This window comes from Oreochromis aureus, linkage group 3 (assembly GCF_013358895.1).
Source record: "Oreochromis aureus strain Israel breed Guangdong linkage group 3, ZZ_aureus, whole genome shotgun sequence".
Taxonomy (NCBI): Eukaryota; Metazoa; Chordata; class Actinopteri; order Cichliformes; family Cichlidae; genus Oreochromis; species Oreochromis aureus.
Window position 1 is genome coordinate 90,458,670 of NC_052944.1, and position 13,108 is coordinate 90,471,777.

A 13,108-nucleotide genomic window follows, 5' to 3' on the forward strand; every position below is an offset into this window, starting at 1 on the left:
GATAAGTGTGTTCAGCCCAACTAGTTTATCTCATTACAGCAGTTTGATGTTTCCCTTTGAATCCCCCTGAAGATACTGACAGTGAAGCACGTACATAATACTCCAGCCTTTCAACTCTGAGCTTATTTAGTTCTATTAATACACTGAAATCTCATTTGTGTCATGAAGAAAGTCTTTAATCAAACAGAATTCAAATATCAGAAACATTTCATATATGGTGTAGTGGCAATTCCTTTACTTTTGACAAACCAAACATCCCACAATTTAAAGTCCACAAGCCACTGCTGCACTGAGATAATGTTTCGTACGCAGGCAAAAGAAGTCCACTGTCCAAACTTGAAAGTTGAGTTTTTATGGTTTATTTATCCAGTTTGGCAAGCAATAACAAGATCCTTCCTGCTGATTCTCCTGCTCTGGTAAAAAACCATAGGCCCACCCCAATGCATGCTGGTCCTATACCAGTCTCTTTATTTATAGAAACAAAATGGCCCTACAGCTCTTACTGACTAATTTAACAAAGTAATATCAAACAAACAAAACATTGAAACAAAAATATTAACCGACAAATAAACTTCTAAATAAACCCCAAAATATTAGTAAACTAACAACAAATTTTAACTAATTTCAAAAATTATAAAAAATAAGAACAAATAGCTCCAACATATGGAGTTAAACATGAATCATTGTTTCAACAATATATTTATCGTTGTCATAAACAGACAAGAAGACAACAACAAACTGCTCCTCCCATTCAACACATGTCAGTCCATATCCCAGCAAACTAAATCATCTCCATTTACACACATCAAATAGAAACATGAATCACTTGTAATGATTAGAAACTTGATAGAATTTCAAATCTAGTTTGGGGAGTCATTCAGTGAGAAACAGTGAAATGATTTTCCATGTGAAAAGGTGGACAGCAGAAACAGAAAGAAACAGTGAGAACTAAAAGAGAAACAAAGAGCTTTGGAACAACGAGGCAGCAGGAGGACAGCTGCAGTTTAACAGCTTCAATTCACTGACAGGAAACAACATTAGAAATATCATCATCCTCAACTCATCTGCTCCACTGACACTGACACCTTCAACGGCAACACCTTCACTTTATCATTAGTGCGAATGTATGGAAACATCCTGTGAGTGAAAGTGTGTGTGAAGGTGTGTATGTGTGTGTTAGTATCAGGATCAGAGAACGACAGCTTTCCTCTGTTCCAGTCCAGATTCACTCTGATCCTCTGGAGCTTCTTCTCTACTGAGAGATCAGTGTGAGGAGGTGATTGTGTGAGTTTGTAGTATTTATTATCAAACAACCCTATTCTCCATATTTCAGACAGTATGTTTCCCTTCCTCTGCCCAGACTCTGCTAACACACCCAGTACCCACAATGTACTGTTTCCAACATCAACATCCCAGCTATGAGTCCCTGAGTTAAAGCCCTCAGAGCCCAGGACAGCTGTGTAAAAATCAATCCTCTCTGGATTATCAGGAAGCTGCTGCCTCTCTCCTCCATATCTCACACTGGTCAGATCTTCAGACAGGATGAGGTCTGGGTTTGCAGTGTTTGGGTCCAGAATGAGAGGAGTGTAGGAGACCATGTCCTTCATGTTGTTCCAGATGTTGAAGGTCAGGTTGCCCAGGTGTTTGGCCTGGTCTATCAGAGCTCCTGAGGGCAGCTGTGGATCATCCAGCAGGGGGCAGCGCTGGACTCTTTCCACTGCAGCCTTGTAGTTGTGCAGGAATGAGACGTCTTCAGCTCTCAGCTCCTCCTCTGTGGCTCTGACTGTCTCTGAAAGAGCTGCTATCTCTCTGCTCAGAGCCTCCATCTTCTCCTTCATCATCCCACTCTTCTGCTCCTCTTCCTCCCTCAGTGCAGCCAGCCTGGCCTCCTCTTCCTCTGCTAGAAACTGGTGAAGCTTCTTAAACTGCTCCTTAATCTGCCTCTCTGTGTGTCGGGCCTGGACCTTAATGTGTTCTGCTGTTTGATCAAACTTCACTTGAACTTCTTCACAAACCTTTAACTTCTTCTTTAAGGGCTCCAGAGTTTCCTGAAGTACCTCCTTGTGTTGTTGTGCAGCTTCATCGATGGGTCTGAATCTGTGATTGGTGTGTTTTTCTGAGGCGCAGCAGACGACACACACTGGCTGCTGATGGTCCAGACAGAAGAGTTTGAGTTTCTCATATTGCAGACTGCAGAGAGCCTCTGAAACTCTCTGATATCTCTCTTGTAAGAATGACTCACACAGGTTCTTTAATGCCAGGTTCACAGTTGGATTCTCCTTTGAAGATCTTCTGTTACAAACTGGACACTCGTGCGTTGGTCTCTCTCTCCACCATGTCTTCAGACAGTCTTTACAGAAGCTGTGGCTACATGACAGAATAACAGGATCTCTGAAGACCTCCTTACAGACCGGACAGCAGAGATCCTCCTCTGATCTGGAAGCCATTGAGTCTGTGAGTGAAGCTGAAAACAGCAGACAGGAAGTACAGTCAGTCCTGGCTCCCCTCCCTCCTCTACTACCTTCACTGAAACTTCCTTTGAGTCGTGTTTTTGCTCAAACTTACATTTAGTGTGTGGAGCGTCAGCAGCTTGAAGCAGCAGTGTTGGAGTTTTCCACTTTTCTCTCCTGTAGCTGGACTCACTCAGAGGAAGCTGCTAGTTTGGTCTGAACTCAGTCTGATCGTCTGTGCGTCTCTCTTTACTGAGGACGAAGAACTTCCTGTTTCCTGGTTTGTCACATTTGAGTGACGTGAGGGGAGGAGAAAAATGTTGCTGTTTCACTTTTAACTAAGGTGTGTTTCAATCCTGCCTGTAGCTCAAAAACTTTAAAAGAGGTTTTGTGTCTTTTCACCTCCACAGGTCACAACATGAAACCTGTTGTGAAGTTTATAAAATAAAGTGTCACTCGGTGTTGCAGCTGTTTGTCTGCTTCTATTTTAGACTTTGTTCTGGTTCTTGTTCAGGTTCCCAGCAGTGGGAGTGTAATGCAGTCACACACACAGGTGGTGTTAAGGTGGATTCACTTTGTTACAGACAGTGGTGTTATTTCTTGTAACTAAGGGTGTGTTTCACTCCAAAGTTCAGACTTTAAACTGCCAGAAGTTGTAAGAGTTACTGATAAAGAGCTTTTATCTCATTTCACATGCAGGTCAGAGCATGAAAGCTGTGATGCAGCAGTTTGAGAAAAATTGCTGCTGATATAAAATATTTTTTGTGGTTTTACAAAATATATAAAAGAGCAGAAAGAAAAGAAATAAGTGTAAAGAGTGCAGCCAAATGCATGTTTTAGTGTGAGTTGGTTCATCTGATCTGGTTGTGTAAAAGTCACTGCATGACACTGAGTGTTACTTTTGTGTTACTGACACTCATCTCTGACTCAGAGAAACGATTTCTCCCCTGTGATGTTCACACAGTGGTGAGTTACATGTGTGTGGAATTTTTACTCTTTTATAGAATTACAGTTTTGCTTTTCTCTTACTTTCTTTTTTCTGTTATTTACTAAAAAATCTCTCAAAGAAATAATGAATTCTCCACACGTGTTTGAAGGTTGCATGCAAATATCATGTGATCTAAAAGTCAAATATCTGCTGATGGAGCAAACAAGGCCAGATGTTCAGCAGCTGTATTGCTGCATGACATCAGCCCACAGCAGCAGAGACCGTGGAGCCAACATGTGAGAAACAAAGCAACACGCTGAACATCTGAACCACAGCAGGAAGTGCGACTCTTTGTAGACCTGTGGACAGGAAACACACAGCAGGTCCTGATCAGTAACAGGGTCCAAATACAAACATGTGTTTATCAGCATCTGTATATATGAGCACACAGAGAGCTCAGCTGGACACACACTTCAGTCCTCCATCAAACACAACACACCTACACACTGTTTGCACCAGCTGCAGCACAGTCCAGTCTTTACAGTCAGGGAGGGCTTTTAATTTGAAAGGCACCATGCAGGAAGTTTTAGAGGAACAGAAGAAGAACCAAAGGATGGTCTGTGATGTTAAGGTTAGTGTGATCAGCATCAGCTGGAAATATGAAACATGTCAAACATGTGAGGAAGAAGCAGCAGCAGCTCACACGTTTACCACAACCACACACAGTCCTCTGAGAGCAGCGTGGCCTCCATCTTTGAAACACACAAACTCAAACGCACAAACTCACTGTTTGATTATTGATTATTATTATTGTTTGATTATTTAAGAGATAAGTTATCTGTGTGTTACAACAAGGATTTTGAAACAAATCCTAAAGTCTATTGAGAGCAAGATCTCGCAAAAGTTTAACATCCACACAGCAACTTAGAAACAACCACAGCGATGGCGGACACACACACATGTGAGAGATTCATTTATTTTTATTTTGATCTTCGACTAAACTGTAAAGACATTTAAACAGTGCTTTGCAGTAGACACTGTTTTAATATGTCTAAATATTAAGGGAATGTAGAGACTTGCAGGAAGAAAGAGACACGAAAGGGAGAAGAGGTGGAGAGGAGCAGGAAGGTAATGAAATGAGAATTGTGTAAATTTTATAACTTAGGATTCAGCAATTGGCCGCCTTAAGGAAGAGCTCAACAGTCAAGACTACAGTAACATCTATGTTCAAGGTGTTGACGTGGCATATAAAAATATATCTATAATATGGAGTCTTTATAATAAACCCCGGTGAATAAAGAAAACTGAAAACTCAAAAAACATGGCTAACAAAGTGGATACTGAATGCATGTGAGAAAAATAATTTCCTGCATAAGAAATCTTTAAAGACAAGAACAACAGAAGCTGAACAAACTTATAAGAAGTATAAGAATAAACTGATAATAATTATGAGAAGCAGCAAAAGAAATTACTACAGTAAACTTTTAGATGAAAATAAAAACAAAATGAAAAACATTGACAGTATTAAATAATATTGTAAATAAAGGAACTAAGGGATTTGAATATCCAAATAACTTTCAAATCAAAAACACAATGATCAGTGACATGAAACAAAATTCAAATGGTTTTAATGACTTTTTTCTTTATGTTGGTCTCGGCTTGGCTAAAGAAATTGTAACAAATGGACACCCTCCTAAAACTAAAACTCTAAATGTAGCAAAGTCAATGTTTATGAGGGGAGTAGATGAGCCACAGCAGTAGTAAGGACTAATGTAAAATATCACAGCGTTACAGTAACAGGAGTTAGTGTGTGGAACACTTGTTCAGATGACATTATAAAGTACATCAATACAAAAAACGACTGTTTAAAAATAATAAATTGCATGAATATAGTAAATCATCCTCTCAGTGACTGAGTTGTCTCACTGTGATCTATTTAAGCCTTGATCTCATTTTTATAGACCAAGGGAAAAGTAACCCAAGCTTAAAGTGTTCATTCAGGTATTTGTCACATTGATATAAAATAAACTCAGAGATTAATCGGGTGTAAACCACAGGATGCTTATTTTATGTAAAAATGTAGTTTGTTGTTGTTTTGGTTTATTAGCTGAAACTGTTTTATGTGAATATGTTTATGTGTTGTATGTGAGTGTAGACTTGTATATAGTTACACCTGTATGGATCATATAATGTTGAATTCTGAATATTGATATGTAATTAATGAAATTTAAAATAAGGGGGTGGTAACAGGAAACATTGCAAACGTCATTCTACTCCTTTTCTAGCTTAAACATTGTGTAGACATAGTGATATTCATAAAATCTTTTTTTTTTTAAATCTTGACATTTTTCTTATATCTTGTTGTTTCAGTTATATTTGCAAGTTATATCTCTCTCTCACACACATTTCTTAAATGTATGTATGCTTGTTAATAGGATGAGCTGGATGACACTGCACAGTGGTCGACCTAATGTAATGTTTACATTACCTGAGCTCTACGGGACAACAGACTTCCTTTGCCCTGCTGAACAAGAATATGTTGAACTGTGTAAAAATGAGTTTGTTTTCAACTGACCATGTGATCCAGCTGTGATCCATGTGATCCAGCTGTATATGAATGTGTAATATCCTTATGGCTGAGTCCCATCTGACTCCACCAACAGACCCACATCAGCCTGTGAACTTGTACATGCATCTAAGAGAGACCATCATGGAATTGGTGTAAAACACATGCAGTGCAGCAGACAACATTTCACCTAATTGACCTGTGCGATATGTGAGAAAGCAAACGTCTGGATGTTAAACAGACTTTTAACTGTAAGCTTTCTAGTACACTGACATTTATGAGAATATCTTATATATTATTTCGTTTTGTGTTCTAGGAGGGTCAGTGAACTAAAGTCTGAAGGGAGTCTCTTCCTTTCAATGATATTCTGAGTGTCTTTAGCACAAACTGTGATGTTCTGTCCAATGTTATTAAGTTCTATGTTTATATCTATTACTTTGAATTACTTTAACTTTCTCTTTGGCTTGATACATGGATCAAGAAGAACATAGAGTAGAATAGCATAGCATAGAATAGAATAGAATAGAATAGAATAGAATAGAATAGAATAGAATAGAATAGAATAGAATAAACCTTTATTATCCAACAGATGAGAAGTTTTGGTGTTACAGAGCTCTTACAGCAAGGGGAAATAAAATATAAAAGGAAGACACAAGGTAGTCCTATAAACATAAGCAAGTTCGTATATACAGGTAACAATCTACAGAATATGTATATAAAAGAGTGTGACAGCTGCTGGTAAGAATGACCTACAGTAGCGCTCCTTCCTACACTCTGGAAGGTGTAAAAGTCTACAGCTGAATGAGCTGCTCAGTGCTCGTAGTCTCATGCAGGGGGTGGGAGGAGTTGTACATCAAGGATGTTAGCTTAGACATCCTCTCCTCCCCAACCTGCTCGATGGACTTCAGAGGGCAGTCCAGGACAGAGCTGGCCCTTCTGACCAGTTTACTGAGTTTCCCCGTGTCCCAAATTATTTTTTGGCTTTTTACTGTTGGTTAAACAAAACAGGAAAAAATAAATACGTACATGGTGACCTTTTGAACTCTTCAAACGTAAACATTCTGTTTTGTTAGTGAATTTATCTGAAGCTGATTTTATCAGTTGAATATTACATTCTCTGCTCCCTCCTGTCCTGTTGATGAAGAGCAAGTTCATTCAAATGCCATGTTGGCAACACTCGCCACTTCTGTACGGATGAATTAGTTGTATATAGCATTTGTATTCTATTTTTATCTTATTGTATATTCTATTCTATTTTATTCTACTGTATATAGTATTTTATTTTATTCTATTCTGTACAGTTGTGTACTGTATTTATTCTTAGTTTATTTTATTCTAATTTTTGCTTCATAACTTTTGCACTGTCCACTTCCTGCTGTGACAAAACAAATTTCCCACATGTGGGACTAATAAAGGTTATCTTATCTTATCTTATCTTATCTTATCTTATCTTATCTTATGACAAGCGTTTTTTTAAGTAGAATGTAATCAATGAAATGTAATCAATTTCTTATTTTTTCTGACAATGTAGTAGGGACAACAAAAAATTGCAAATGACAGAAAAGGATAGTGATAATATCTCTGTATGGAATTCCTGTATTACCTAACACTTTAATTTCAGAGAACGGTAGATAGGCAGATGGGCAGCACGGTGGCATGGTGGGTAGCACTGTTGCCACACAACAAGAAGGTCCTGAGTTCAATTCCACCATTAGGCCGGGGTCTTTCTGTGTGGAGTTTGCGTGGGTTCCCTCCGGGTACTCAAGCTTCCTCCAAAGACATGCAGCTTGTGGGGATAGGTTAATTGGATTATCCAAATTGCTGCTAGGCGTGAATGGTTGTCTGTCCTTGTGTGTTGGCCTACGACAGACTGGCGACCTGTCCAGGGTGTACCCCGCCTCTTGCCCTATGAAGCTGGGATAAGCTCCAGCGACCCTGAAAAAAAAGCGGAAGCGAATGAGGGATTTTATTTAATAAGTGTAAAATCATACAATCTTGATTATTCAAGAAAATGTTAAATCCGCTGGTGTGTTGAGAGACTGTACCTAAAAGCAGACCATGATAAAGAGGACACTGAACTTTAAACAAAAGCGAGCCTTTATTCGGGCTGACGGCAGGAGTTAAAACAAGCTGTGGAGCTGATTTTGATGTGAACTGTCCCTTTAACAATAACATCAAAACTCACTTCAGGGGTAGCTCTGCAGGTGTGAGCAACAGGCCTTCTGTTGAGCCCAGTTTCAGCATTAAAGCAAACCTGAAGTTTGTCAACACAGATGACAGAAGACCCAGTGCAGAAGTGCAGGATTTTTACAGCTTTGGTTTCATCAGTGTTTTTGACATAACGCTGAAGATGGTTAAAGGTTGTCTGTTCTTCCTGAGACAGCATCAGTTTTGTTGTTTCAAACATCTGCACTAGTCTTTTGCCTGTGGCCTTCTTTGTCTCATACAGAGACAACACACTTTCCTTGTCTGACAGTTTCAGCTGCAGACATGGGTGTGGAGAAGCAATCCACTTTGGCTCTTGGAGAATGGCCTTATGAGCCATTGTTTCAATGGCAGGCTGCATGTTGTTCTTAGGTGGTAGGAAGTGGAAACCCATCCTTGTAAAAAGGTCAAGCAGGTCCTCTTCATCATTTTCATCCAATGTGCCCTGGAGAGCCTTCTCAACAGCTGATCTCTCAACAACAGGGAGATAGTTGAGAAACGATGTAATCAGGATGTCGACATCAACTGAGTCCACTCCATGGATGCAGGTAAAATGAAAAGCTTTGACAGCCTCACTGGAAAGACACCATGGTCTAGTAAGTCTTTCACCCATATCAGTCCGCTTGTCACTCAGCCTCACAAAAGTCTGGCCTCAGCCTTGGAGCTCGTTCAGTTTCACCTTCACACTGTTCATATAATTGCTCCCAAAATGCAGTGTAAACCTCCTTTGACACCCCAGCATCATCAACAGCATTTTCATTTACAAAGTTCATCTTTAAAGTCACATTGATGATGCTACTGTCCATAAATACAACCAAAAGATCATCAACAACCTTTATCCTGCTAATTGATACACGTCGGGGGCTCAGTGGATCTCCTGAATTTGATGGGGAAAGTTGGCTGCTTGAATCAAAAGGCAAACCTTGTGTGATGAAATTCAGTCCATGGTCCTGGGTACAAGACAAGACATGCACATTCAATAAGACATTTAAATGAATTATATGTTCTCAATATGGTTGAAATGTATGTGTCTAATATTAGTTGTCTCTCATTCCCAAACCACAGTTGCACTGACAATGAATATATAACATGACCGTTGTTACTTTTTGAAATGTTTTGGCCTGATGGAGCTCCTCCTGTGTCACAGAAATATTACAAATGCTCTTTACATGCTGAGTATGAGACTCACTTCTGTGAAAAACAGGTAAAGACAAAAATAATGTGTCACTACTATGTTATGTAAATAATTTGATTTCAAGAATACATTTTCTGTTTAATGTTATCTTAATTTTAAACACAGAAATTTTCTTTCAACTGAAAATATCTTTTTAATTCAAATGGACCCACAAACTGCCACATCCTCAGAAAATGGTGTGCCATAATTGGCATTGCTACAGTATGTAAAGATAGATGTTCATGGTTGCCTGAATGATAAATCTTAACTGTGCAATCTGGGGTGCTTCCTCATGTATGGCCTGCATATGTGGTGTGGGTAAGACATTAGCTGAAGACAATGAGGGCAGGAAACTATCTGTAGGTAATCCATTTAGGTCGTCATTCTGAAGGAGGAAGTACTACATTAACTGACAGCAGACACCTTAACCCTTCAAGTTTATGAGAATCTTCTTCAGTCTTCTACCTTAACCTGTTAAAAATCATGAATGTTCTTAGGAACGTCTGTAAAATATGTTAATTAGAGATTAAGAAACTGAAAAAAACCACAGCTCTTTATATTTAGCCTACATGTCTCACTTACAAGAGTAAAAGGAAATACTACAGTAGAATTCCACAGGTTTTTATCAGGTCTTTATTTTGTTATTGCTGCAACAAAATCAAGCTTTAAACAAACAAGACATTAATTCTGATTAATGGAAATCGAGCAAGTGTTAGATTAACTTTTGTTTCTTAGTCGTCCCCCTGGATAAATGACAGCATTTGCTGTTTAAAGCGTTCCTGTCGCAAGGTTGAGTGACTATGGAAGAAAACCCGTTTACAGGTTCATCTCCTCCACTTAAAGGACCTTTTAGTTGCATTTAACACTTCAGTTTGTGATGTGAGGGTTGCCTATTTCTCAGACCTTGTATCAACGAGCAGAGGTAACCCCAAGGTACGTTTTGACACCATTATTGATATTGTTGCTGCTGCTCCACCTGCTGTTTCAATTACCTCAGATGAAGATTGTGAAAAGTTTCTTTCTTTCTTTGATGAAAGAGTTAGTAATGTCAGGAACAATATCTCTCCTTCTGTGTCTCTCTTGTCTGCTCCAACCCCACCTAGGCCTGTTATTTTAGAAAGATTTTTACCTGTGTCCTTACCTGAGCTGGTCAAATTAGTTAATTCGATGAAAGCGTCCTCCTGTTCTCTTGATATTTTGCCTGGATCTTTGTTTAAAAATGTCTTTCAGTCTATCGGTCCCTGTGTGCTTACAATTATCAATACTTCAGATCAGATCCCTGGTTATTGTAAGAATGCTGTCATTCACCCTCTGTTTAAAAAAAAAAACCTAAGCTTGATGCTTCACTTCTTAGCAGCTACAGACCAATTTCAAAATTACCTTCATTGCTAAGATTTTAGAAAAGGTTGTTGCTAAGAAGATTATAGCTGTTCTAGATGAATACAGCATTCTGGATAAATTTGAGTCTGGTTTTCATAGAGCTCACTCTACTGAAACTGCACTTATTAGAGTCTCCAGTGACATCCTGATGAAATATAAAGCAGGAGAATGTTCTGTCCTGCTGATGTTGGACCTGACCTCTGCCTTTGAGACTGCTGACCATCACATTTTGCTAGATAGGCTTATCTGTGTGAACGATCTTTTAATTCTAAATACAGGTCCTCTTCTGCTTCTCTTGAATATGGTGTGCCACAGGGCTCTGTTTTGTGGCCTTTATTGTTTTTGCTGTGTATACTCCCTCTTCAGCACTTATTGAGCACTTTTAAAGCTATTTCTTATCACTGCTATGCAGATGATATTCAGTTGTATATCTCCTTTAAGCCCCAAGATGTTTCCAAACTACTGATTTTGCATAGGTGCTTAGATTAGCCTCACCTCTGTCAGTGTGCCCCAGGGTGGCTGTGGCTACAATGTAGCTTGCCATCACCAGTGTGTGAATGTGTGTGTTAATGGGTGAATGTGTAAAGCGTTTTGGGGTCCTCAGGGACTAGTAAGGCGCTATACAAATACAGGCCATTTACCATTTAAAGCCTCTGTGGATCATTTACAAGTTGTTCAGAATCCTGCTGCAAAGCTTCTGACCAAATCTTCTAAATACTCCCACGTTACACCCCTGATGATCCAGTTGCATCGGCTCCCCATAAAATTCAGAATCCACTTCAAGATTTTGACTTTGACATTCAGGGCTCTGCATGGACAAGCACCAACCTCTATCAGAGATCTTTTACATCAGTACATCCCCAGCAGGTCCCTGAGGTCATGTGATCAGGGCTTGCTGCTCGTCCATCATACGAGGCTGAAAACAAAAGGCGAGAGCGTTTGTAACTGTGGCCCCCAGACTCTGGAACTCCTTTGAGCCTGAGATCTGTAGACTCACAGTTTCCTTTAAAAAAACATCTGAAAACGCATCTTTTCAAAATTGCCTTTGGTTGAAATCTGTTTTAGCTTTTATGTGAAGCACTTTGTGATTTTTGTCTTGAAAGGTGCTATACAAATAAAATTTTACTTACTTACTTACTAGGGAGACAGGTCGGAGACCGGTAGTATTATGGAAAAACACTGAAATGTACAATACAATGGGCAAGTCGAGGAGGGGGAAAAAAGAGACCTCCACTCATGCTGGGCTCTGTTGCGGAATCAGTTTCACCCTGGTTCTTTTATTCCTCGGGCATCCAGAGACAGCACCGGACTCCGTAGTCATTTTCACAAAACCTTTATTCATCTTCATTTAAGCATGCATCTTCTAGAAGGGGAGACATGCAAGGCCGGTGTCCCTCTGCAAAAATCTTCCCTCCTTTGTCTGTGAAACGCAGTTTTGTAGAAGCGACCCCATCATAAAACACCCATGGTGTGCTCTGTTTTTGTGTGTGTATGCACGAGCACATGAGTGTCTGTGTGTGCACGTACCTGTGTGTATGTGTGAGTGCACGTGAGTGAGTGTGCATGTACATGTGGGTGTGTCATAATAGTCAAAGCGCTGTGTGTGTGTCTCTGTACGTGACTTCCTGCCGGTCATAAAAGTAATCTCCTCACCCAAGCTACACCAAATTCCTTTAAGCAACATACAAAACAGAGTTAACATATTACAAACACTGAGACTCCCACTCTGCATCCACGGGGCCATTGGCCTCTTGTTGTCTTACATCTACAGATAAGCATGTGGAGAGTCTCCTGCAAACCTGCTTCTAAGTTATAACAATTCTGAGTCTTTATTAAAGGTGCAAGAATCAGCATCAACAACCCCCAACTGTAGCTTCCTGTCTCCTTTTATGACAGCAGACCCCCAGTGTCCATAAATTCCTTTCCCTCTACACAATTACACACTCTCAGGCCTACAGCTAAGCCAAACTGAAACACAGACAAATCCTTCCTTATTCCTGTGATCTAAACAAATTTAACACATTATATTCTAATAATTCTTTTCTTGTACTCACAGCTCCTATGGGAGGACAGCATGAGAACAGAAAACAAAAAACTCCTCTGCACAAAGATCACATAAATGTCCACATCACAACATCATGAAGCACGTGACAAGCAACAGGGGTGGGTAAGGGGTGAGAAGTAAGCCGATGCAGACACAGCCATCCTGCCCTGCAGGTATTCATCCAGTGCTGGGCCAAGACCCGCCGTCCGACTCGGCCTTGGAGATAAGCGTACGAGGGCGTTTGGAACGAAGAGTCTAAACACAGTTTGTTATCAGGGGAGAAATTCTTTGTTATGTTCAGCTCCAGCCTTGAGACCGCAGCTGGCGCCGATATGGTAGCCGCATGAAATAATGGTGGTGT

At 39.9% G+C, this 13,108-nt stretch overlaps 1 protein-coding gene across 1 annotated transcript; it reads right to left on the reverse strand.

Annotated features, from left to right (window-relative positions):
- Positions 1-343: 343 nt before the first annotated feature.
- LOC120438394 (nuclear factor 7, brain-like) lies at positions 344-2,818 on the reverse strand. Its single transcript, XM_039608801.1, has 2 exons — positions 2,566-2,818; positions 344-2,464 (listed from the first exon to the last, which is right to left on the reverse strand). Exon 2 carries the CDS (start codon positions 2,445-2,447, stop codon positions 1,056-1,058), a length of 1,392 nt encoding a protein of 463 aa, XP_039464735.1. The 5' UTR covers positions 2,448-2,464; positions 2,566-2,818; the 3' UTR covers positions 344-1,055.
- Between the last annotated feature and the right edge of the window lie 10,290 nt (positions 2,819-13,108).